The 26,924-nt window shown below is 34.2% G+C and overlaps 1 protein-coding gene across 2 annotated transcripts in view; it reads left to right on the top strand.

Annotated features, from left to right (window-relative positions):
• Nucleotides 1-26,924, top strand: part of Vps41 (VPS41 subunit of HOPS complex) — a 157,379-nt gene that overhangs the window by 20,091 nt on the left and 110,364 nt on the right. For both annotated transcript variants that reach the window (XM_005319206.5, XM_013355978.4), the window contains exons 3-4: nucleotides 11,473-11,580; nucleotides 17,748-17,825. In XM_005319206.5, the coding sequence (XP_005319263.1) occupies nucleotides 11,473-11,580; nucleotides 17,748-17,825 (186 nt within the window). The remainder of the gene's footprint in view (nucleotides 1-11,472; nucleotides 11,581-17,747; nucleotides 17,826-26,924) is intronic.

The raw sequence follows: 26,924 nt of genomic DNA on the forward strand, positions 1-26,924 counted from the left end.
TTTTTGTAAGAAGTTTAAAACAAAGAGGTAATTATATTAGATGTGTTACTGTTTGTTCAATTTTGTGTTCTTGTAGTGTGATAGGAAATCAGTTTAGAAGGAAGGATATGAGTTCTGCAGTTTAAACTTTGGTCTACAACACATATAATAGTAATATTTTGGGGAACTGACATTCAGTGAATATTACCAGACACTGTGCTTTGTGCTTTGTGAACATTTGTTACATTTAATTCTTATAGCAATTCCCAGAAATACATATTATTTTTCCTTTTCATAAAAAGTGAGGTAACTCAGGCTTTAAGTAACTAGCTTAGTATATATAGGCTGCATGTGGTACAAATTGCATATGGCATAGGAAAACATTATTTGAGTTAATTTTATGACTGGTACTTAGTTATTCACTTCATTTAATTTTTTACTATCTTAGTAGGCATTTGAATAATTTTTGCTTCCTTCTTTGCCTATCTCTGCTTTTCACCCTTCTTCCCCTTCCTCTTTCTTTTTTAAAAAATGACATTAGTGAACTTTATCAAAATATTTGATGTTCCTTATTTCTTATCTCTATTACAACATCTTCTGATTTTTTTCCTATTATTTTGAACACACTTTCTTGAAAAATGTGTTTCAGCATAGGAATCTGGGCAATGACTCTTCTTGAGCTCTGGTGAAGTGCCCTTTGCGGTACTCCATGGGGCAGTAGCTCTAGGAAGAAGTCAGAATAGAAGCTGGAGGAGTGAATGTAGCTGGTCATTCTCACCTCTTGTGAGAGCTGGGTGCTGCTGCCCATTGTGCTACTGAATGAAGCAGCAGAACCTCCCTGAGAAACTTGTGGAAAGGTAAGCACAGCATCTAGCCAGCTGACCTTGCACCCGGCCCCCACTGCTGCCTTTTCCCTGGATGCAGGCTCCCTGTTCCTCTTTCTGGGTGGTTTCATTTACCTTCAGAGTTTCTCACTTGGGGGTGTGGAGTTTGAAATCTCTTTGCTCTCATTTTTATCCTGTCTTCAGGGCTGATTTTGGGGGAGGAAGCTTGCAGCTCAGGCTAGCTGTCTTGGCAGAACTGTGTTTTGTTCTTTCATTACTCATATCATCTTCAAATAAGACCATACAACAGTGATCTATTTATTATCTTTTCTGTTTTCTTGTCTTTTGACGTGGCTAAAATTTCTAAATTGGTTTTGAAAGAAGTGAAAGTGATAGTTGGCACCTCTGGGTTGTTTTCTGTGGATGATGGGAATGCTTCTCTTACTTCATTAAGTATCATATCTTGTTGGCTTTTGATTTCAAATTGCATTCCCAGCTCTTAATTCTAGGCTCTTTGAGAAGGAAACCTTTTTTTTTTTTTAACTTATTAAAAGCTTTTTTTTTTTTCAGAAGCAAGTGTTTCTGAAAGTGTTTATAAATGTTGCCTGAGTCTCTGTCACATTGCCTTATGATTTTTGTTTTTTGAACTATCAAATGATAATGTCAGATAATTTAATATCTAGCGTTTTCATTTCTACAATACTTGATCTTAAATGTTTCCTATTAAAATAGGTTCAGTTTGATTTTTGTGAGAGTCTATGTAAAGCATTTACATTTAAATTTTTACATGAGATGATTGAACTGTGTTTAGGAAATGTGTGCTTCTTTCCTTTGGTGTACTCCAAGAGTTGTGATATTAGGGTTATACCAAATTTTCCAAAATGAATTAAGAAGTTTTTATATGACCCTGTTATGGGACAGTTTAAGTAACTTGTGTTCTTTGAAGGTTTTTAATAGAACTGGTATCTAACACAGTCTGGGCAGGTTCCTTACTGTAGGAGACAGGTAGTGCTCTGATGACTTTCATTTTTCTCAGTTTATTCTGTGATTATCTTACTTGATTTGTCTTTGAAAAAGTACTGTTAGTCAACTTTCTATTACTGTGACAAAATACTTGAAATAATCAGTTTGTAAGTAGAACATTTTATTTTGGCTCATGATTTCACAGGTTTCAGCCCATGATTGCTCAACTCTGTTGCTTTTGTGCCTGTGGTGGCATAGTATATCATAGTGGGAACATGTGGCAGAGGGAGCTTGTTCATCTCATGGCAACTGGAAGCATAAAGAGGGGGATGAGAAGGGGCCAGGGTGACAATATCCCCTTTAAAGGTACACTCCCAGTGATCTAACTTCCTTCTGTTAGTCCTCTCTCTAAAAGGTTCCACAAACTCCTAAAGCACCACAGATTGGCAACCAAGCCACATGGCCTTTGGGGAACATTCAGGATCCAAATTATAGCAAGTACTAATGCTTGGAGACTTACTAATGTTTCTGTTATCTGGTTTATTAATTCACTTTTGCTTTTACCTTTATCATGTCTGCAGTGCCCACCTTACTGCCATCAGAGTTCCATTTTGAAGAGCTCTTCATTTTGAAGCTCTTAAGGTTGGAAACCTAGGCCATAGATAATGCAGTGTCCAGTTGGTGTAGGGTTTAGAGTCTCTGATTGATGAAGAAAGTTGTAGAAAAGTGGTGGTCAGGGCTAAAAGGTACCAGGGTATGGAGATAAAGGGGGCAGAGGCTGCAGGCATAGTTTCTACTTCCTGGAGAATAGGCCTTAAGGGGTAGAATGGGTGTCTTCTGGTAGAATTGAGCAGGCTCCAAGTGTAGACACAGGGTTAGTAGGGTGGCTAGAAAGCAGCTGTCTTTTGTTCACGTAGTTTGTTTTCTTAAAACAAATCAGAGTGTGCAATGAATTCACATTCAACAAATGCATCACTTTTCTCCTTGATTTGTTTGGCAGTGGTTTAATTTTTATTGCTATTGTAAGTTTTTGCCTATTTCTGTTTCTTCATGAAAAGTACTGAGAAATTCTAGAAGACTTTGGTGGGAGTGTCTAACAAGGTACTTCTTTGCACTTGGTATATGGAATGTGTAGTCAGACTTGCTTGAAATATTTAAATCTCCTCTAAATAATTTCAAGAACTCTAATATTTTTCTTTTTCATATAACATTTTACAGATTAGAAATAAATGTATTTTTTTTCCTGAAGTTTGAGTTTGCAGGACTTCTATTTGCTTCTTCCATTGGAAGATGCTAGAGTTTCATCTTTGTAAATTTATCTATAGTTCCAATTTACACTACCCTTAGAATAGCCACCTGCTTCTGTTTGGTTGCCTCCACCTTCTCACCCCTCTTCTTGCAGTTCCTTTGGTTGACAGTCTCTGATTTGGAGTGTGGAAATCTAAATGAGAATGTCTTAGAAAAGCTGCTTACTAAACTCACTGTGCTGTTACAACAGACGTTTGTTTTCACTGGTCTTTATTAGGTACCCACAGTTTTGTTAGGTGAAGTTCAGAACAATGAAAAGGCATAAACCCTGCTTCTAAGGATCTTGTGATCACCAAGGGATATTGGAAAGAAAGGAAAAGTGGGTTATGTTGGCTTTAGTGGCGGAAATTGTCCACCTGAATGGCATATCTTGAAGATTTGTGAGGTTATTCCATATGGCTGGAAGGAAATGAAAAGCTTATTTGCTTTTCTGATTTTTTTCCCCTCCTCTATATATTCTTATCGCTTTCCCAATATAAAATAAATGATGAGAGTTGATCTTGTTTATGGTATGTGGCTTAGGGCATGGGAACCTTCACCTTATTTTTTTCCTCCTTGAATTGAACATGAAATTCTGATACTACGGGGCAAAGGAGAGACCAGGGTTTATGAAGACTGCATATCTTGTGAATCTTAAGTAGAGCTCTTCAATTATTACAGGCTCAACTTTTTCTCACTTTTCGGGTCCAAGTGTTATGGTAAGGAAAGCAGCTCTGAGAGATAAGAATCATAGTTCACCCAATAAAAAGTTTTGAAGAAGATGTTGAAAAATACCTTTGAAAGTAGCATTTTTTTTATAACACATATGATGTATTTGTTTTAGAAAATTTAGGAAATATTGGCTATAGCTCAGAATAGTGAATTTTTATTTGTTTTTGTCCTCTCTGTCTCCTTTAAAGGTCTTCCCTGTGATGTGTGTCCTATTATTATCATCCCTGTTCTACAGGTAAAGAACCTGAAGCATAGAGAGGTTACTGTTTTGGTGTTTATTATTCTAATTTCCTGCATGTATACACATAGATTTCTTTAGTAGAATTTGGATTATGCAAAACAGGTTTGTGACCTATTTTTCACCTAACAAGACATTATGAAACTCTTCCCTTTGCTATTAAATTATCCTTGGAAATAAGTTTTAATGTCTGTGTAATATTTTATTTTGTGAAGTTAATTTAACTCAAAGTTTCTAATTTGGGCACTATTGGCCTTTGGGCTGGATAATTCTGGGTCTTGTGTGTCATAGGTTGTTTAGCTTCATAATTGACCTCCATTCGTTGTACCTTTTCTCCACCCCCCACCCAGTTGTGACAACAAAAATAACTCTGGATGTTGTCAAATAAGCAATGTAAATGTTCTGGGGGACAGAATCACCTCCAGTTGAGAACCATTTAGACATATGTATTTTACACTTTAAAAAATAATATGTAGATATAAGTAAACTCATGGTGAATTTTCTATTGGAAAAAGTAGACTCGTGCTATTCAGATTACATTTATCAGCTAATTTATCTACTTTCTTAATAATATGTTTTTCCATAATAGCAATATTATTTGAAAGTTGAAAGTTTAACAACATAATTTACATTCATATAAGAATGTAATTGCTTATTTGTCAGCAGTCTGATGGAATGGTATCCTGGGAGCTTTGACCAGTTGTTTGATTGTAGATGAGTTCCATTATCTCCATGTCACTTTCCTAAAAAGTTTGGTCATTGAGGCAGCTATAATACTTTGTGTTATTAGTGGAAACCAAAAGTTACTCTTTCAGCTTGTTTATGTAGTTTTCTTGATATGTTTTGACACTTTAGAAGGATTTATAAAGCTGTCTTTCCTAGCAGATACTCATCTTTTTGTATAAATAAAATGTCCTTTCTGTAATAGAACTATAGCATACAATAATTAATAGTCACAATTGCCCCTTTAAGGAAGAAGCATTCATTCTTTGTGTTTGGTGGTGGGTGGTGATTTAGACAATGAAAAACTAGTTGAAGTCATTAGTCCTCAAATTATTTTGAGCCTGACCTTCAGTGTTGTTTTACGCATCTTGCACTCCCCCCCCCATCATGGATCATTTTTACCTTTTTTTTCCCTCCCACCATGGATATCTTAACCTCTCTGATTATGGGATATATTTGGAGATGTCCTATATTATGCATATACATTAAATGGTAACATTATAATTTTAAATGTGTATATCCAATGTGTAGTTTTTGTCTAATTTGCCTTTGTTGATAATATCCTGTGGTAGTGATCAGATCTGTTGTTTACAGTGTTGTTAGTTGTGTTTTCAAGATTCAGATTGTGTTTTGACTGACATATAGCATTAATTTCAACTATGCATTAAAAATACTTTCTTATTTGTGTGTTGCACCAACTGATTTTATTTTTCTGTTCTTCTTTGGTTATCTCTAACAAATAGTAACTGAAAAGAAATGTTAGTATGTCATGGGGCTTTTGGGATGTGAATAATTTGCAAAGAGAATATTTTAAAATGCCAGTTTTCTAAAATTCAAATGTTCTGATAGTGGATTTTGATGGCTATTTTTATATATTAAACTTATAAGGTTGACTACCAATTTTGAGTATTTCATTCTCCTTAAGGTAATTACAGTTCTAGAGAGAATGTCCTAGAGGAAGAAAGCCTTTATTTTATACCTTCATACCCATGGTTGATTATTGATTTGCTTTTTATTAACACTTGGTTTTTTTTTTTTTTTCCCCTTTTACTGAGGAAGTTCAAACTGCACGAGTGCTTTTTTCCCCCCCTAAACAATGAGAATTTCTTTTGAGGATGTTAGTGTTTCCCTATTGTATCTAGCTTTAAAAATATTGGATATTTATTAAAAGGATTTGCCCCTAGTTAGATGTAGTTGATGACATGAAACCAAGTAAACCATTCATCTGATTAAAATTCCTGGTGGTTCAGCTGAGGTCTTTCTCCAAGGGGAAGCTGGTTTGGGAAAGGCCATCTCAGTGTAGTGAGATTGCCAATTGTCTTTGCTGTGCTCGACTGGTGGTGTTTCTACTGTCTTAATGTGGGCTTTGTAGGACATCTTACTGTTTCCTTCAGTGCATTTGTATCATTTTATTTTGTCAAAATATGACTGAATTTATTGAAAAAGTAGTATCCAGAAATAAACATATAATTTCTACATAAATAGGAATAATAAAAAATGTAATAAAAAATGTAATGACCTTTGTTTTAACCTCTAGATTTCATATGCCATATGTTTTTTACAAGTAAAACTCTTTATTTGAACTATGAACAGTGTTATTAAGTTGGGTAAATTGTACTAATGTGTGAAAGGAAGGTATTGGTAAAATTAAAATAAGATGAAAAATGTAGAATCCGTTGGCTATAAACACTAAAAAAGAAAAGAAACCTTTTTTGGGTACACAAACTTAAAATTAATAGTGAGAAGCAAAATGCGGTATTCTTTTTCATATACAAGTGCATGTTATGTAGCAAGACTTCCTCCATGAAAATTTACCCTGTGGGAACAAATTAACAACAGTAACAAATTGCTGAGCAGTTTTTTAGACAGAAATCTTTAATTGTTTTAATTTGTTAACCTCCAAAGTAATTTCCCCCCCTATAAGTTCAAAACTCAGTAAGAGTGACAGTGATATGACATTTATTTTCAGATAGTGTTCTAGAACTTCATAGGAAGGTTTAAAGGATTTGTCTTTAATTAAAAGTGCTATATACTTAGTAAAAATCCATGTTAGTTGAGGAATTGATTCTTTTTAAAGGAAAGCTGCAAATTTTTCTTGTATGGGTAAATGTCACTCTGTTCATATCTTTGCTTAGCTGCAAGTCAGGACTTGTTCTATTCCACTAGGTTGTCATAGTAACGCAGTTAACTGTCATCTCAACTCAGACTGTTGATGGTTTTATTTGTAGGTTTGTAAGATTATTAAAATTTAACAAAAATTATTGATTTGCTTTTTATTAACACTGGGTTGTTTACCATGGAAGTTCAACTGCATGAAGGCCTTATTTCTGTTTAAAACTTTTTTAAAAAAATAAAAGTGAAACTCTATTAAATCTACTTAATTTAAAATTTTTATTTTATTGAAAATGTGGTATATAGGGTGGTGTAGCAGAATAGCCTCTGTGAATTGTATTTTTGAATCACTTTGTTTTCTTTGTATACAGCAAGGAGGAAAAAAAACTTTAAAAATTCACCTTGAGCTTGCTTTTAACTTAACATAAAGATACCTGTCAGAAAAGCATGAAATGGTACATCAAGTGCCTAATATTAGAGTTTTCATTTTATTTATGGTTTTGAAACCTTGCAAGAATGCTTCAGTGAACTGTGTTGTGAAAGTATTTATTTTTGTATATTTATGTGAGAGAAATTATTTAGTTTTCACTTATAAATAAGACAGGCAAACCTTATTTACAGTAACTTTATCTAATGGTCCGTGGATGAGTGCTTTTATGCAAAATAGTCAAGAGGCTAGAATTAACTTTTCACATTGGATGCACATTTGATGTCCAGACTTGAGCAACATGTGGCACCTTATTATAAAGACTAACATTTAGGATTCAATTTGTATTTAACACATTTGCTTCAGAATGCACACATCATCTGTGTCACATTTAATGTTAACTTTGTAATGATTTCTGTTTCTTCCTTGTAGACACATAAGTAGAAGTGTTTATTTGTTGCTTTTTGTTATTTTTCTTTTTCAGGTTGGTTTAGACTAGATTAATTAGCGCTTTCATATTTTATATTAAAAACAGAAGTTTGGAATGGGATAGCTACTTGAGTTGTGTAGATTATCATGGGGTATCTTTTTATCAAATGTGAAGATCCTTTGGATAACTGTGTTAATAATACTTCCCTTTTGTTGCTGTTAGTTGTTCTTATATTGAGGCTATATATATATAATATATGTCTTTGATTGTAATAATCTGTTTCTAAATAAACAACTGTTGGCTTATATATATTTCTATTATATTTATGACAGCCTATCAGAACACATGGAATAATGATTTCTTTTTTGAAATAGGTTTGTTGTTCTTAACATTTGATTACTGTTCTTGTAGCTAAACTGTGATAGCTCCTAGTGATCTTCAGCTCCTATTATTCATGTCCTTGTGTCCTTCCCTCTCATACTGAATCATGGCTGACCTATATGATCAATAGAATAGTGTAGAAATGACAGTACATACCCTCTGAAGCTAGGCCATATAAAACACAAAATTTTCGTTTTGTTCTTTGGGTCCACTCACTGGGATAGAAGCAGCCTGTCATGTTCTGATGACATTCAGGTAGACCTACCCAGAAGCCTGTAAGCAAGGAGCTGAGAAGCCTTGTTCTAACAGCCAGTGCCATTTTGCCAGACATTTAAGTGAGCCATCTTGGAAACAGATACTCTAACTTCAGTCAGGTCCTCCTGTGATTGTTGCCTCAGCTGATGTCTTGCCTGCAACCTTTAGACAGATCTTGAGAGGACCAACCAGCTAAGCCACTGCTGAATTGCTTGCCCATAGAACTGTAAAAGAATACATATTTATTACTGTTTTAAATCAGTAAGTTTTGGCATAAGTTGTGATGCAGTAATTGATAACTAATGCATCTGCTAAAGAAGCAATTTTAAAACATTTCTTTCCAGTCACATTGTTTATAGTTGTAAGCATGGCAATTACAGAAGCTTTTGTTGTGTATAGAGTCATCTTTGTAGGAGACTGGGTAGTATGTCATATAAGGCATTGACTTAGTATTTATAACTGAATTTGGTTTTTGGCTTTGTCTCTATCTACTGTTTTGAGGAAATTAAAACTTATGGTAGTCAGTTTTTTTTTTTTTTTACTGAAACTCTGTCCATAGGATAATTACACTTAACTTTATAGTGTTTTTTCCTCTTTCTTTCTTTCTTTCTTTCTTTCTTTCTTTCTTTCTTTCTTTCTTTCTTTCTTTCTTTCTTTCTTTCTTTCTTTTTTTCTTGGATGAAATAGCTGATTTTAAACTTTTAGCATGATGCTTATTACCTATCCTTTCCAATTTTAAACAGATTAACCCCTTTCTAAGTAAAACTGCAGTTCTTTGCCACAGAGGTAAGGATTTCTGTGAGCATTGGAGTTTGCAGTTTCTCCCTAAGGTGTCATTTCTGTCTCATAATCTTCAATAGGCAGAGCAGTTATTACTCTAGAAGTCATTTTTCTTTTGCTTAGTCTTTTTTTTTTTTTAATCATGTGTTTTAGGTGTGATTTCTTTCATGTTTATCCTGCTTGAGGTTGCACAGTCTCTTGAATTTGTTGGTGTATATCTTAGCAATTTGGAATATTCTCAGTTGATATATCTTTTAAGTGTTGCTCCTGCTCTTTGCCATTTTTCCTTATCCTTCTGAGACTCTAATAAAAGTATATTATCAAATAATTATGTTTTTTAAAAGTCTTAATTTTGTAATATGTTAGACAAATTACATGCATTATATACTCTTTCAGACAATAAATGTTTTTAAAGTATTAGACATTTTTTGTTGTTTACATGCCTCTTACAGTATCTTTTTAAAAATCCATTTGTCCTCTGGACTTCCAAAAGAAAGGACAAGTAGTTGGAAAATGCATTAAAGAATGTGTGACCCATGGAACACAACGAAAAGGTTTAACATACCATTTAAAACATTTATTGTCTAAAAGAGCTTTATTTTTATGTTTCTGTGTCACTAATCTTTTCTGATTTGCTAAACTTCCATTAAACTGGTTAGTGACTCTTAATTTCAGTTGTAAAATTTTCATTTCTCTTTTTAGAGATTACAGTTTTTGAAAATTTCTTTTTATCAGTTTTCTCATTTCTTCTGTTTTGTTTTGAACATACAATGACAAATACCCTTTTACTGCTAACCATAATATCTGGGTCTTACTCTTGGTTTTATTTATTTATTCTCTCTCTCTCTCTCTCTCTCTCTCTCTCTCTCTCTCTCTCTCTCTCTCTCTCTCTCTCTTAACTTTAATTCTATGTAATGTGGTACTGAAGCTCAAACCCAGTGCCTCACAGGTTGAGCAGGTGCTCTACCTTAGCCCTTTTGGGTTTATTTTTACATTGTGTTTTCTTCTTGATTTTTGGTTATTTGGTCCTGTCTTGTGGCATGCCTGGTAATTGAACCTTTGGAATTTTAAGTGAAAAACTGTAGAGGCGTGTGTGTGTGTGTGTGTGTTTAAATGAAAGTGGAATCTCTCTTTCCTTTAGTCTGTAGATACATCTGTAGATAGGTTGGGAGTTATGTTCCCTGATTATAATCAGAGATTAAAGTAAGTCACCGCTCCATGGATATTTTATTAAGTTTTAAGGTCCCCTAAGGACCAGGATTTCCAACAGTGAGTGTGTGGTATTTATGAGGACCATTTCCTGATGATTCCAGACCTCTAATTTGTGTCTTCTTAGTACATCAAAGCAAGTGGTTTAGCTTTTTAGCTTCACACCCTATATAGCTTTAGAAAATAAAAGTTGTCTTATAGGGAAAAGTGACTATGTAACAAGCTCAGTTCTCTCCCCTTCTCTTCCACTGGAATCATGGCCTCTCAAATCTCCATACTTTTCTATGTATCCCATGAGCACCAAAATTTGCTGCTTTTCCTACCCCCGGCAGTGGCTATTTTCCCTGCCAGAGCTTGGGTTCATAGACCCTTTTCCTATACCCAGAATTGGTGAATGTTTTCAGGAAGATGGTGTCTATAGAATTCCAGCTTACCTCTCTGGTTTCTCCACCGCCCTACAATCTTGACTCTTCTGGCAAGGTTGCCTCAGTAGGTTTTTGATTCCTGGAACAGTTAATATATATTTTATCAAGACTTTTTAGTTATTCTGGGTGGGGGCATTGATGTATCTCAAGGTACTTTCATAGCAGCTGCATAATGAATACTCTGCAGTTATTTTCAAAGTAAATATCAGTGAATAGATTGCTTTTATGAATTTCTATTTAGTCTGGCTTTATGCTGTCATTTTGATATGTGAACATTTTTTTGTTTGTCATTACTGAGGTAAAATTAATTTTTTTCTGGATCATTATTGTAATAATTTTTACAACTATCCTTGATTTATTATCCATGTTCATTATAGTCAATATTGATTACTAAATTTATTCCTTAACTATGAGGATTAAGAGTATCTCATGATGCTGTACCAAACAGTAAGCTTGAAAATAGAAAGTGACAATATCACTCTAAGTCTCTAACTCCTGTTTTCAGCTTTTGAACTTACTCTAGAGATGAAGTTGATACACCCAGTTGGCAAAAGGAAACATGAAGATCTTAACCTTCAGGTGTAGTTGTAGTTATTGATAAAATGGGTGAGGGGATTATCTCTTGTTTGCCCTTAGGAAGTGTGTGTTTAGAGTTTCAAAACAAACAAATCTGCATCAGCTGTAATTTTTCTCTGCTTTTTATGTAGGAAGAAGAGAGTGAAGAGGAACCCAAACTGAAGTATGAAAGGCTTTCCAATGGGGTAACTGAAATTCTTCAGAAGGATGCAGCTAGCTGCATGACAGTCCATGATAAGGTAAGGTGCACTTTCAGAGGATTCTTGTTTGTATTGGTAGTTTGCACTTCGGAGTCCTGAAGTTTGTGGGGTGGTTTTTTACAGTGATTGTATCTCCCATTTGCTCCTCCTCTCTTATTCTTCACTAACAACAAAACCAGCACCTAGGTATTTTAAACACACATACACACACACACACACACACACACACACACACACACACACATTCTTATGGTGTATCAAGTAGAATTTAGAAAATGATGTAAAGATTTTATATGATTTTGAGAACTCCATCAGTCAGTTCCTGAAATCATAAAGATTAGATTAGGAACACATTAAGGGTAGAAACAGGGTGAATATTCGTTCTTTTGTTTTATCAGTTTTTTAATAAAAGAATAAGAGTTTCCATTGGAGGTTTTAGGAATCAGTAGAAATGCCAGCGATTGCTCTTTATACATTATACAAATATATAAATATATCTTATATATGGATTCCTGGTATAACAAAATTCCCACCCACTTTTTCACTTCAGACTAGATACTGGAGAGCACCTTTAGCCTATTCTTAGACTATAACAGTCTTTGTTTTGCTTGGAATAGGGCATACTATGGTATTGCAACCATTTGTTTTTTCCTGTGAGTTTATGAGTGGGTCTTTGTCTTTTTTTGCAAGGAAACTCCTGACCTCTGATCCATCTACTTACTTTTTTGCTGTTACCAGCAGTGTTGTCTCCTTCTCCTGCTTGCTGCATACCTAATTCCTTTTTGCTTCAGATTTTATAAGCCTGTATTCATTATATAGTGTACTAGACTCCCTCTTCTCTCTTGTTTTACCAGAAATCGCCTCCTCTGAGGTACCTGCCATTTGGCTACAGCAACAGGGTTACCCCTTCCCCTTGCTTCTTTCCCCCAACTTCTTGTCCCTGTTATTCACTCATTAAAGACTGGACTTGCAGTTCTTCATCCTTATTTAATTCCATTGTTTTTCACCTCCTTCTATTTCATCCCCTTCTGTTAAGGCCACATTCTGCACGGTGTAGATACCTAGAACTTGAGCATGTGAAGTCTTCATTACACTCTCTGTTGACTCCTTTTGCCCTTCAGGCTTTCGCATTCATTTTCCTACCACCTTATTCTGTGACTAAAAGAGTCCCACTTTTTAATCCCATTTTTTCTTTTTCGTTTCTGACTGCGTGAAATGATTAATTATTCAAACTCTCAGTGTGTTCCCTTATCTCACATCCCATCTTCACATTGTGCCCCTCAGCCATATTCTCAACACTGAATTAGTGCCATGACCAAGGCAGCTAGTATTCGTAGGGTCTCACATGGTGAGGTAAATTTGTCAAAATTTGTCACTGAAAATTGCTATTATTCCATCAGCTTATTTAGTTGTCAGTTCTCCTGTCCTTTTACTCTCAGAAGATGATGTCACTTCTATTTAAGAAAATTGAAACCATGAGGCACAATTGGCCTCAGTTCCTGACTCCTTTCCTACCTCATCCAGGTCTATACCCCATCTTTACCCACAGGAGGTTTTCTTTCTCCAGTTCAAGGATCTTTTTATCTACTTTTCTTGGTTACTGCAGTTCATTTCTTCCCTTCAGTACTAGCCTCAGGTAACCACTAATCTAATTTCAGTCTTATTGTGGATATTTCAGATGAATGCCTTCATATATTATTTGATCTCTCGTGTTGACTTGTTTCAGTTGGCATGTGTTTTTGAAGTTCATCCATGATGTAGCTTATTTAATTCTTATTTATATATTAGTCATACTTCATTCCTTTTTTATTGCTGAATAGTATTCTGTTGTGTGGATGTAGCAGTCTTGTCTATAAATTTACCAGTTGGTATACAGTTTACTGATTTTAAATTGTGACTCTCACCTCTTCTCAAAATGTCTTTAGCTTGACACCCCTCTTATTATTTTCTTGGTAATTTCTGATATTCCTTCTGTTTCTTTCATTCTCTTTTGCATCTACCTTTTCCCTGCATGTTGCTTTTTCCAAGATTTGGTTCATTATCCACATTGCTCATATTTTTATCTTCTCTTTGTTTTGAATTGCAAGACTTCTGTGTGGCTACCTGCACACTGACCTCACCAGAACAGCATGAGTATGTTATATAGGTGCTTTCTAAACATTTCTGCCTTTTGTCTCTTTTTACTTGAACCTCAGCATGTCTATAATGAATTCATCTTCTTTTCCTTCTAAACTTCCATCTAGTTTTTGTTCTCTGTACCATTTGGTGGCATCACCATTTCCTTTGTCACCTAATCCAAAGGTGACTTCTCCCCCTTTCCTGAAGCCATTTTCTGAGTTATTCCCTAAGTCTGGCAATATTTTCTTTCTTGCTGTGTTATAGGCTCTCTTCTTTTCCTGCCTGAACTTGGATAACAGGGAGATCTCTTGTACCTCTTATTTTACCTCTTTAAATACATCTGCCTCCTGGTTGCCAGGATGAAGTGTTAAAAATACAGATTTGTATGATTTTCATCATTTACTAAATAAAATCAGAGCTTGGTGTGGAATGTAAGGCCTTCTGAGATCTTGTGCCCTGTGTTTAATTAGTCTTGTATCATCCCACTTTGTGCCATAAGTGTGGTGCTGTGGTAGCAACACTTGGGGATTTTTACTCACAATACCCTTTTGCTCAGCTCCCTGGCTAGAATCCACTGCCTGAACCCTTCTCTTCCATCAGTCTAGGCATTTCTCATTTCTTCCTTGTTAATGTACATATATAAATGAATCTGTTTTCCTTCAGATTGCCTTTATTCCAGTTCACTCATTTCACTTCTATAAAAGAAATCTTTTAGAAATTCCACTGTGATCATGTTGTCCTGCTCAAAATTCTTAATTGGCTTCCTGATGTCTTAATGTTTTTCACTAACACCTTGTTTTCCTCTACATATCTACCTTTTATCTCTGTAAATATTCAGATGATTCTAGCCAACCATTCTATCCTCATCACCTCTCTATCTGGGCATGAGATTGATGCTTCATCTATGTACATAATTTCTTGATTTTTGTCTTTTTATTGTGTGCTGTGCCTTTGAGTAGGTTGTATCTGTTCTGCCGAAAATGGTGTTTAGCACCATCCTAAGCTGTTGGCTTTTGTTATTTAATTTCTACTTCAGGTTTAGCATAGCTGATACTTCCTGTGTTCCATAAGGTCTTACAGATACTTCCATTTTAAGCATACTCATTAAATTTAATTGCAATTAATCAATTTTTATGTATATTTTCCTCAGTGTACCATAACCTTTAAGTCACATTGCTCATTGTCTTAAGAACATTATAGTACTTTTTCTGTATTTGTTGAATGAACCATTGAATGACTAAAATGGAGAACACAGTTTGCCACTTTTTAACATCTTACTTACAAATCAACTTGGCCAGAGAGCTAATGGTTGGGAACAGTAATCAATGTTGACATTTAGATTTTGAACTCTTAATCTGAGGTCCATATGTCTATCAAGAGAATTCTGATCAAATTAAGAGCATTTTAGTATTATTTTTATTTTATTTTTGTGGTGCTAGAGACTGAACCTAGGGTCTTAAGCATGCTACACAATGCTTTATTGCTGAGTTGCACCCCCAGCACCATATTTTAGCTTTCACTTCTTGCCCTAACTCTATAGTCCTAGCCCTAACTCTATAGTCCTTAACTGTAGGATGGGAAATCTCAAGGGAAGTCTCATCAATTGCCAGAACTTACTTCCTCATGTGTAATTGAAGGCCCTTTCAGTTTTAAACTTTGAATACTCTAAAACACTATGAGAAAGGTAGATGATATTATGGAACAGACCCAATTTGAAATCTTTCTTTTGTGATGTTCACAGGATGGCTTACCACCTCTTCTACTTGTTTACCTACATAGTTCAGTCTTGCAAAGTAAAAGCAGTTAGGCCTGGATTTTGGAGAATGGGATGCCCAATCTGATAACATATAAAGTTAATCAAGATTCTGTAATTAAACATTAAGGGGGCTAATGAAATTATATTTGTTTTTTGTTCATCCTAGATTTTATGTGCTTTTGGTCTAAAAAGAAGGAAACAAACAAAACTCAATATATATAAAAGCTTAAGGCTTTTTAATGGCTAGAAAGAGTAAAATATGAAAGATTTGCATTTATTTTCTGCCACATTTGTATTCAATTTGCCATTTTGCATTTTTTTGTTTTATTTTATTGAAGGTATTAGCAGATGAATGTGACTCTTTCATAATTTTAGTAATATGATCAGCCTATTAAACTTTTTTTGAAGAGCACATAGTTGTTTATTTCTAAAAGGAAGTAGCAAGATGATTATTAAATGTTTTCCTAAACAAAAGGTAGCTTGTCATAAAAAATCACATCAAAAAATGTATTCTAAAGTAATTTTACTTTTAGGTTGAAACTATAAAATCAAAATAATTATTTTGTTTTCTTTGTGTGTTAAGTATTAAATGAATAAAATTAGTAATTTGGGCAGATGGGGGAAGAATTAATATGTGAGTAAAATACTCCGAACCTCTTAAAACTTTCATAAAATAAAGTGCAATTAGAAGTTCAAAAATGGCCTTTACAATGGTGTCAGAGAATGACACAGTATTAAAGCATTTTAAGGATCCAACCTCCCTTAGTTTCCTAACAAACTAAATACAGTATTTATGAGGAGAATCAATACTGTGAGATACTTGGGGTGCGGGGAGCTTTTAAGACCCATTCTTTTACCACAGAGAGCCTTAGAATGGAGTATTGTTTGTTTTCAGTTAGTATTTTGTATAGTGGTTTTCTGTTCAAATATTGTCAGTAGTGTCACTGTAGAGATAAAATTATAACCATTTGCATCCTCTGTTTCTGGTTAGAATGTTGTTTTGCTTTGGAGAAAACATTCCTATTTGGTTTAAATATTCAGACTAATTTCCCCTCAGAATTACCTCTAACCCTTTTCCCTTCCAGTGCCCAAGCATCCTGTTTTCACCAGGCTCACTGTCTGCCCTGGATGACTAATCGTCCTGGCACCTGGTGCATTCAGGCAGGCCTGTGCATCGGAATCGTCATACCTAGTTATGTCTGCACACCTGATGTTTTATTAACCAGTATTGATTTTTTTACCCGGGGGACTTTTTTCTTCCTGAAAAAAGGCAACCTTGCAGGAGTGAAAGGCATTGCAGGGGATGAATTTCTAATGAACCCCTTCTTTCCCTTTTTGTGACTCTTCTTTAATGTAGCTTCATATTTTAAGTGCCTGAACCGAAATTTCATTTTAAGCAATTCCATTTTGATAAATCCTTTTAAATCTTGACTTTCTGTAAGGTTATTTTTTAAAGATTGTGCTGCTTGACTGAAATGCTTAGTAGTGCCTGTAAATTTGAGCATTTCATTATAGGCTGCAATGAAGCATGCTCACATGCAATGAAATACAGAGAATTTTGGACTTCTTGAGTAATGCTTAAAGAAATAAAAAGGAAGAGAAATCTCATGTCATATTTCAGGTAGTCCTCAAGTTTCTTCTAGATCATTTAGAATCAGTTCAAAGAAGTAAAGAAACAGTGCAAGTTATGAAGTAGCCTGATATCATAAAATGAATATGTAGCCCAACAGTTATTTAGTGACAGAAGAGGATTTTTTGCATTAGAATATAAACATTTATACTCAATATTTATAGTAATTCTTTTAGAGACATCCTAAAGCTAAGTGATAGTAAAGTACCTCTGAGGTTTTTCGTCCCTCAATATGGGATGGATTATCCATTCAAAAAAAAATTTCGTTGTTTGTATGCATTTTTGTATTGAACTTATATGATAGCATAGATTTACACATTTGCCATAAATTAGGGGGAGTTTCTTAATCATTCCCTTCTGACTTTGTATTCAGCTGTAGGTTGGTTGTGCTTTCACGGCTGCATTTTTAATTTACTGCCTCAGTCCATCAGGCATTGTGTACAGACTGCATACACACCATTAGTTGTCAGTAGATGAGGGTCCTCATGAGTCATTCTGACAGCTAGCTTGCACTATCACAATAAAATAGGTCCTGTTCTGTCATTTCTCTGAAACTGGAAACAAGCCTTCTCCAAGGAATGTATATCTTCTGAGATATTACAGATCATTTATGCATTAAGCATCATCATTTTGAAAATGGTTTTATTACTAATTCTTTATTAATAATACATTAATTAACTGGCCCTTCTGTTCTATTTACAGTTTTTGGCACTGGGCACACATTATGGCAAGGTTTATTTACTTGATGTCCAGGGAAACATCACTCAGAAGTTTGATGTAGTAAGTATATGGTATAAAATAATGTATGTGTTAAACTTTATGCTCAAAATTTATGCTCTAGAGTACTAGTTTTAGCATTTTGTTTTAAGAGCATAAAGAGGATCTTTTGACTGGGATTTCTTATGTATATTTTGACGGGGTATCTTTTATATGTTAACTCCATGTAAAATCTATTTGTATGAATATTATTAATTATTATTTTTTAATTAATTAAAGTCATTCATTTGACCGCAAATGGAACATTTAGAATACTCTGTGTGTTCTTTTAAAATTTTAACAAAGTGTCCAGGTGAATTGTTATTAGACCCCCCAAAATACTGCTATTGTTAGTTCATAATGCTAGTTTATATACCCTGAGAGTTTGTGGAAGCCTTAAAGTATGAACTCCCTCAGTTGGTGACTGATACCACTTGGAAGCACATGACTTGTCATTTTATTGAGATACTACAAATAACTGAAAATTGATTGATCATCTTGCTAGATCAGTTTATCTCTTCTGAATATATAGAGCTAAAATATTTTTTGTGAGTGTTCTGAGGTTTGATCTTAGAAGTTTTGTAGATTGAAAGCAAAGCTTTTTATTATTTTTTTAAATTATGATTTGGAATCATTGAGGATAAAGGAAATGTTGAATTTGAAGCTTGATGTTTAAAGTATACCTTAAAAGAATCTATAACTTCCATTTTTGTGTGAATATTAATATTTTGGGTTGAATAAGATGCTCATATTGGGGTCAGAAATTACTTTTTGAAAAAAAAAGGAGCACCTGTTGAAAGATTCATCCTAAGCTACTAATGTAATTTACAAAGAGACTGCAGTTTCTAAAGGATCGTGTGTGGAAAGGAAAAGGAGTGCCTTGTTTTGCTTAAAAGAAATGGAACCACAGAATGGTGATAGAATCTTTGGAGTAGCCCAGAAAGGGAAACAGGCCTACTAATCATACTGACACCTCATGGAAATTGTGGCTGCTGCTTCTGCTTTCGCATCCCTTTCAGGCAATAGGCATATACTTTTGACCCTCTCTCATCTACCTCCTGCACAGTGTACATACCAGCATACATCTTGATATCCTAAACATCCGGTGTTTCAGTTACCAACCACTAAAATGTGTAACTGGGCCAGAGCGTGTGTGTGTGTGTGTGTGTGTGTGTGTGTGTGTGTGTGTGTGTGTGTGTGTGTGTGACTGTGTGTATGTGTGTGAGAGAGAGAGAGAGAGAGAGAAAGAGAAAGAGATGCTATGCTTGTTTCTTCATCTTTAAAAAAGAGTTTGCCTATATGATCTCTTAAATTTTCTGCTCCAGTTTAATTATTTCTCAGAAGTTCTGCTGCCAAGTAAGTCTTTTTAAAAGTGTTGTATAGAAGTTGCAGTGCTTGCTTGCTAAGAGTTGAGGTATGTACTGTTGTTGTATTTCTGAAAAGCAATCCTTGCGTCTCTTCAGTGTATACTTTTAATTATAGCTTCTCTGAAGTAAGTTTTATGTCAGGTTATCCTATATGCATTTCTTTCAGATGATTTATGATATACGTAAATTTTCCCTAACCTTCAGTCCCCCCCTCTACTCTCAGTCCTGCTTGTATGACATCTTTGAAATTAAGCTCTTTATAGCATTTCACCATTTTTTGCCAGGGGAGGATGACTGGTGCTATTTTTGTTTCTTTGTTTACCCAAGAAGTTAATAGTTCACTGTGGGAAAGTTTTATATAAGGCTAAGTCTTCTTGATGATCAGTATCATATTAAATGACTTTTAAGTGATGTTTCAGATTTCCATTTTCTTTTGAAAGAAGTCTAAATCTTGGGCTTCTTATCTATGAAAATTTCCCCTTTATTCCTTTTTCTCCCCCTGTTTCTGATGATGTGGTTGCTTTGTAGGCCTCTGTCTCATTGCTCTTTTAAAAAGGAAATCTTTTCTAAAAACTGAATTTGTGAATTTTCTTTGAATTTAATGATTGCCATATTTAATCAAGAACTTTTGTCTTTATTGGAATAAACACAATGAAAAACAAGGATTTTAAAAAATTAATGAACTGACACTCCTGACTTTAGTTTTTAGTTCTAGGTAAAAAAAAAAAGTAATTTAAACTAATTAACAGTAGACAAAATAATAATACTTTACATTTGCGAAACTTTTTTCCCAAGAAATATCATCCTAACTCATCCATTGTTTATATAGTTTAGATTCCAGTAATAGAATTAGGAAGCAGTAGTTCCTTACCCTTGTTGATCAATAGGGTTTTGTTTTTACAGAAGGTACCATAAGTTTTGATAGAGCATACTATTATTAAGGAATCACTATTTTAAAAGGTTTCCTAGGGGATTCTATTGTTTGAATGTGGATGAAATCATTGCACCAGAAAGTCTCTTAACTTTACATAAAATATATGTGATATAAAAAAAGAAATAACTAAACAAATCATTCTGCATGTTGAAGAAGGGTGTGTTTTTCTATTAATATTTTGAGAGAAATGCTGTTTAGCAGAATCTACTAAAAGTGAGCCTATGCACTTCTAGGTACATGTTCAAGAAAAATGCATGCCGTGCAGATGTCCACAAGAAACATAGAAGGTTAATGTGACTTATTTCATAACAGCTGCAAAGTAGAAACAACCCAAATGTCCATCAATAGTGGAATGGATACATAAATTGTGATGTGTTCTTAGTATTCAAAAGAATAGACTATCTAGTCAGGCATGGTGGCACATGCCTATAATCCCCACTACTGGGAGACTGAGGCAGGAGTGTGGCAGGTTCAAAACTAGCCCTCACAACTTAGTGAACTGACTCTGTCTCAAAATAAGAGATAAATAAGTAAAAAGGGCTGGGAGTATAGCTTAGTGGTAAAGCACCCTGGGGTTCAATCCCTAGTAATGTCAAAAAGAATATGTAATGACATGATATATTTCACAGATTTGATATAAACTGAAGAAGCCAGACACTCATATGTATTTGTTATGTGATAACTTTTATATACTATGCTAGAAAAGGCAAAACTGACTCTAATGATAAGAGATTAGATAACAGTTTGACCTGGGAGAAGAGAGGATAGAGAGTGCTGAAAATACTGACTCAATGGCTTCCCGAATATATACAAATATAAAATACATAGGTATATTTGAGTTGTATCTCAGTAGCACACATACACGTGTACACATCACTGTGCATGTTTGTGTGTCTTTGGCGGACCTTGGGCATGGCTCAAATTATCCCTGTCTGTTGAAGTAACCCCTTCCACTACTTGCTTATAAAATACCATTGCCTTTCCTAGGTTTTTATCCTGTTCCAATATCTTTATGTAAATGAGTTATGCCACTGAGTTAGTCTGTATTCATCTGTGACTGTTCTCTTATTGATTATGATTAAGAATGACAACTTCTTTAACAAAAAAATGCCCAATAAACCTCTGACTCTGTTAGTGTGAAACTTTATTATGGGTGTTATCATTCATGTTTCAGTGTATTTGAAAGAATATTTAGCATATATGTTAATTAAAATGCTATAGCCATAATTTTTTGAGATTGACTAGATATAACTTAATGTTAATCCAAAATTACTTCATAAAGTTTTACTTAACTCACAGTAAAATTAAAATAAGCCTAACTGTCACATATAATAGCTCAAATTTCTAAGAAATTATATATAATAATACAGGTCAAGCTATATTCTCCTGGATAATTGTTGTCTTAATTGCTTATACAGAATATAATTATTACTTCAAAATTCTTAGAGAATCCCAAATTCCTTTAGAATTCCCATATGATATTTATGCCTATATAGTCTCATTAATTATAGTAGTTACTTTTTCTTTAAAAGCCTTCATTTTTCTTAAATATAAATGTATAGTTTTTAAAAGTTATTTAAAAAAAGTTATTTTAAAAGTTATTTTAAAAGTTAATTAAAACTTAAGTAATTAGGAGTACTTACTCTGAACCAATGATCAAATTATTGTGTCATCTCTCTATTGAAATTTTGGAGCATTTTATCTTATGATTTAAATGTTAATTCCTTTAAGTATGCTCCTGGAAGAGCAAAGAGCTTCATTGATTAAGCCAAATTTCTGCCATTTACCTTTATGTCTCTTTCTTCCTTTGGTAGAAAGAGAAGATGACAAGCTTTGCTGTTATGACAGGAGATATTAAATGAATACTGTTAAACAGGATGATTACAAAAGGAAAGGGATAAGAGAAAAAATGGGCTTATTGGATATTTTATGTTAAGATAAATATCAAATATTTGAAATTAATCTCTTAAGAGGAGGGTTGAGGAGTTTCCTTGAACTCTAGGTTGCAGTCTATTGGTATTCCTATTTTTTAAAAAATTTAGGATTAAATTTACAGACTCCATTCCTTAGTTGTTAATTAATCTTTGTGTTCATATGCTAACAAAATTCCAGAATTCCTTAATTCATAGGATTTGTTTTAACTCACTCCTCCTTGGTCCCTTTGCTTCTGGTCACCCTTTCCAGCCCAGTCTTCAGCCTAATCATTGTGTCTCCAATATTCCATTGCTCCTCATGACTTCCCAGATACAGTCCTAATTAGCTAAGCATTCCAAACCCTGGTCATGGCCAGGAACTACCTTTCCAATATCCAATATCTAGTTTCATCCCTCTCTAGTCATTATCTTCTGATTATTGCTCTCAGCATGCTTGCTCCTAAGCTTTTAATCATGTCTTTTTCCCTATAATTCCCTTCTTCAGTTAAATTTTATTCTTTCTGTGAAGTTCTTTCCCTGGATTATTGTCCTGAGGTGTTTTCTTGCTCTGAACTCCTGTATAGTTATCATTTCACATGTAGTATTGCTCCTTGTCCTGTCTGTTGGAGCTTCCTGTTCAGGTCTTAGAGGGCAGGGGCTATGTCTTCTGCTATGCTCCTTCCCTCTTCTTCCTTCTTGTTTCTCTGGGGGAAACAAGATGTTGGATAATATAATTTTGAATCATACCCATAAATGATGTTTTTTTGGTCATTATTCAGCCTTTCAGAAGGACCCATGGGAGCCAGGTCTTTGCTCTCTTATGTATTAGTCACTCAAGAGTTCCTTACGATATTTATAATTAGAAGCTTTTATATTGTTATAACATAACAACAATGTTATCTCCTGTAGACCGAATTGTGTCATCATCTCCTTCTCCCTTCCTAATTCATATATTAAAGTCCTAACCTCTAATGTGATAACATTTGGAGATGGGACCTTTAAGATGTGATTAGGTTTAGATGAGGTCATTAGGGTGGGGTTTTCATGATGCTATTAGTGTACTTATAGGAATAGATACCAGAATGCTCCTCCTACAAGCCCCAGGAGGCTGCAATCTGTAAGCCATGAAGAGAGAGCCCTTACTGGAAACTACCATGGTCTAGGATTTTCAGCTTCTAGAACTATGAGAAAATAAATCTCCTTTGTTTAAGTCACCCTATGTTTTTTTTTTTTTTTTTTTTTTTTTGTTATGGAAGCTCAAGCTACTGTGAGATCTCAACCTTAAATTCTACTTTGGAAAGAGAACCCTCTTTTTCAGCAGTACATAACAAGTTACTAATGAATACTCAGACCTTTCCTAGTTGCTATGAGTAATTCATGAAATCTTTGGAGTTTAGAAGCTGAGACTTTGAAAGATCATTCTGGATAGAAAATGTGCCAAGTAAGGAAGTCTGAGCTTGAGTTCTGGTTATGTGCTTCATGTTCACTCCCTCTCCCATCCTCCTCTCCTGGTGCACTCAACACCTCCTTGGCATGAGTTGGCATTCTTATTAAGTCACGACCCTAACTTGAGTAAAAGGATATTTTTGTGACTAGTGTGTGAATGACCATGGCTTCATTTTTCTCTGTGGACATTGGGACTCAGCCATTGTTCAAATTGCACCCTGACCTTTTGTTGCTTTATTTGGCTTAGAATTCATCTCTAATATATATGAGTTCCTAGTATCTTTGTATTGATATATAAATATTTGGAGGATCACCCATTTTTTTCTTCAAATTTCATCAAGGAAATACTTTTATTCCCTAAAAGTTTAATGTACCTTTAAGCTTCTTAAATTGCATTTTTAATGTTCTTACACACACCTCTTTTATATTTTGTATGACTTAATCATCTCCTCTGTGTTACCTCCATTAGAATATATGGTATATTTATTGAGATTCTTTCACTAATTTCATTCTCCTCATGGAAAGCTAGCTTCTTGAGGACAGTTGCTTAGTATAATTTGTCTTGCTGTCCTTAGTTCTCAGAATAAATGCTTGGTAGAATTAATAGAAGTGAATAATAGATAGAATTTGGCTAAACTGTTAAGTGTGAATTTGGCTAAACTGTTAAGTGCTTGGCGCATGCCTATAACTGCAGCAACACAGGAGGCTGAGGCAGGAGGAGTGCAAATTCAATGCTACCTTCAGCAACTTAGAAAGGCCTTAAGCAACTTAGTGATACCCTGTCTTAAAATTAAAAAAAAAAAAGCACAGGTATGTGGCTGAGTGGTTAAGTGTCACTGGGTTTAATCCCTGATACCTCAATGCCCCCAAAAATAATTTGGTTGAACTAATACAGTCATATGCTACATAATGACATTTCAATTAATGATGGACTACATATACTACAATGGTCCCATAAGATTATATCTCCCAGTGATGTTGTAATCAACTTAGTTTATGTAATTATACTCTGTAATGTTGGTCCAATCATGCAGTTTCATAACACATTTTTCAAAGTTGTTAGCAGCAAAAGACTATAATCCCAAGTCTGAAAAATTCCATGTCTTTACAATTTTCCAGATAATCAAAGTTTTACATTTTCCTTTCTGACATTGTAGTTATTGTGTATATGTTATGGGAAATCATATGGACATGACCAACTCTTTGAGAGTTAAGACAGATATCATGCAAAAATTATTCTCTGAACAGTCCAGCTTTTTCATAAAATTGTGGCCATTGTGATGTTGGAGTAACTGCTCATTGAAAGACTCTTTGGAACAGATCTAAAAACTTAAACTACCTATCCTTGAGCAAAGATATGCTGCATTACATTTGATCTAACAGTACTTGCTTATCAAACTCAAGCAAGTATCATCAATAGTGTGCTAGTAAAAATGTGGCATCATTAATTGGGAAGCATAGCCTGTATCTTTTGATATGATTAAAATGGTACATTGTTGGCCCAAATGTGCCAGTGCCTGTAATGCTTGTCTAAGACTGATTGACAGGTTTCAGATTCTTCTGTGGTTAAAGAACCTGTTTTCTATATTTGGGCACAGTATTTGAGTGATAAGAGATGTGTCAAATGAGTTGAGAATTACTTAAATGGGAATCATTCTAACTCTGATAAATGATGCCAAGGAAATTCATATTTCCAATTTCCTGCATTAAAAATAATCTCAAGTTTGTGGAATAAGTATTTATAAGTAGTTTGATAACTTTGGTAGCATCTATACATCTAAGTGGTTGTGAAAGCTTATTTATAGTTAAGGATGCTTCTCTCATTTAAAGTGTCATACTTACTTTACAGAATATTGTATATCTCTGACCTTTTTGTGATAGCTGCATTTGGACAAATCTGTCTTAAATAGCTAAAATGTAATATTTTTTTCACTAAAGGAAATTACCCTGGTATTTCACATATTTCAAAGTCAGGGTTGAAATAATTTTTAACTATTGAGAGCATGACTTTGAACAGAATGGTAGACTAAGGCTTATTGTCTGAAACATGTAGATTTATTTCCTTTTTCAGGACAGAGTGCTGTCAGTTCTGATAGTTCTTTTTGAGGATTCAGGCACTTTTGTCAAGTAAGACTATGAAAAGGCTTATGAACAAGACTGAGACTGGGGAGAACCTATAGAAACTGAAATTTAAGGTGAATTTTGAAAGACGAATGCTTTCAGGAGTAGCTATTATATCTTAACACTTTAGCTTTTTTTTTAAAAAAAAAATTTAATTGATAGGAAGAAGAAATATTAACATTGGGTAAAGTGGAATAATGTATACCACTAAATAGACTTGTTAGGATGGCTTTAATTACAAAAACTTACCATATCATTAGTGGAGATGCGGAGAGACTGAACTCTTACACACTGCTGGTGAGTATGTAAAAATAGTATAACCACTTTGGAAAACAGTTTGGCACGTTTTTAACATAGTAAATATAAACCTGTCGTACATTCCAGCCTTTTCACACTTAGAAACTGAAAGCATATATATATATATATATATATATATATATATATATAAACATGATATCAATATTCATATCAGTTTTATTCATAATAATCCTAAGCTGGAGACAATCTATGTGTCTACCTGTAGGTAAACAGAATGTGTTATATTCATATAATGGCATTGTACTCATCAATAGAATGAATGAACTATTGATTCATGCAGTAACTTGGGTGAATTTCAACTTTATCATGATAAGTTAAAGAAACCAAATCATGCCACATATTATAAAATTACATTTATAGAATTATGGAAAATGCAAATAAATACATTGTGACAGAAAGCAGATCAATGGTTGCCTAGAGTTTCATCTCCAAGAAAGAATCAAGTGCTCTGAGTGGTAGTCTGAAAATCTTACTCCTTGTGGAAAAAATTATTCATATTAGAGCATTTTAGGTGGCTCCGTGACAGAAATGATGTGAGACCTACCATAATTATACAAGAAAAGTTTCTCAAAGTATAAAGTGGGTCTTTTATTGCTTAGAGTTGTCTAAGAACCAACTTTTCAGTGCTCTGTATACTTAATGAATGATCCTAAATCCTGTTATAAAACTAGGATGAGCATCCTTGGGTGAGTTGGGAAATCTTGTGACTGACTTTCTTTATGAGGTGAAGTCTCTAGGTCAGATGCTATCAAGGTTTTACTATAGATTGTTACATTTCCCTACAATTAGCTTATCTGAATTATATTCCTGTCAGCACTATTTGAAAGGGTATTGCTATGTCTTGTCACCAACACTGGCTTCTGTCATTCAAAAATTCATTGCCATTTAGAATTCTAGAAAATGAGAAATTTATTGATTTAGTTTGCATTTTTCTGGTTACTAATGAGACTGTTTACTTTTGAGAATTGTTCATATATTTTGTTTTAGTATATGTGTGAAGTTCTAAATTGATTTATAATTTAAA

Source organism: Ictidomys tridecemlineatus, chromosome 2 (genome assembly GCF_052094955.1).
Source record: "Ictidomys tridecemlineatus isolate mIctTri1 chromosome 2, mIctTri1.hap1, whole genome shotgun sequence".
NCBI lineage: Eukaryota > Metazoa > Chordata > Mammalia > Rodentia > Sciuridae > Ictidomys > Ictidomys tridecemlineatus.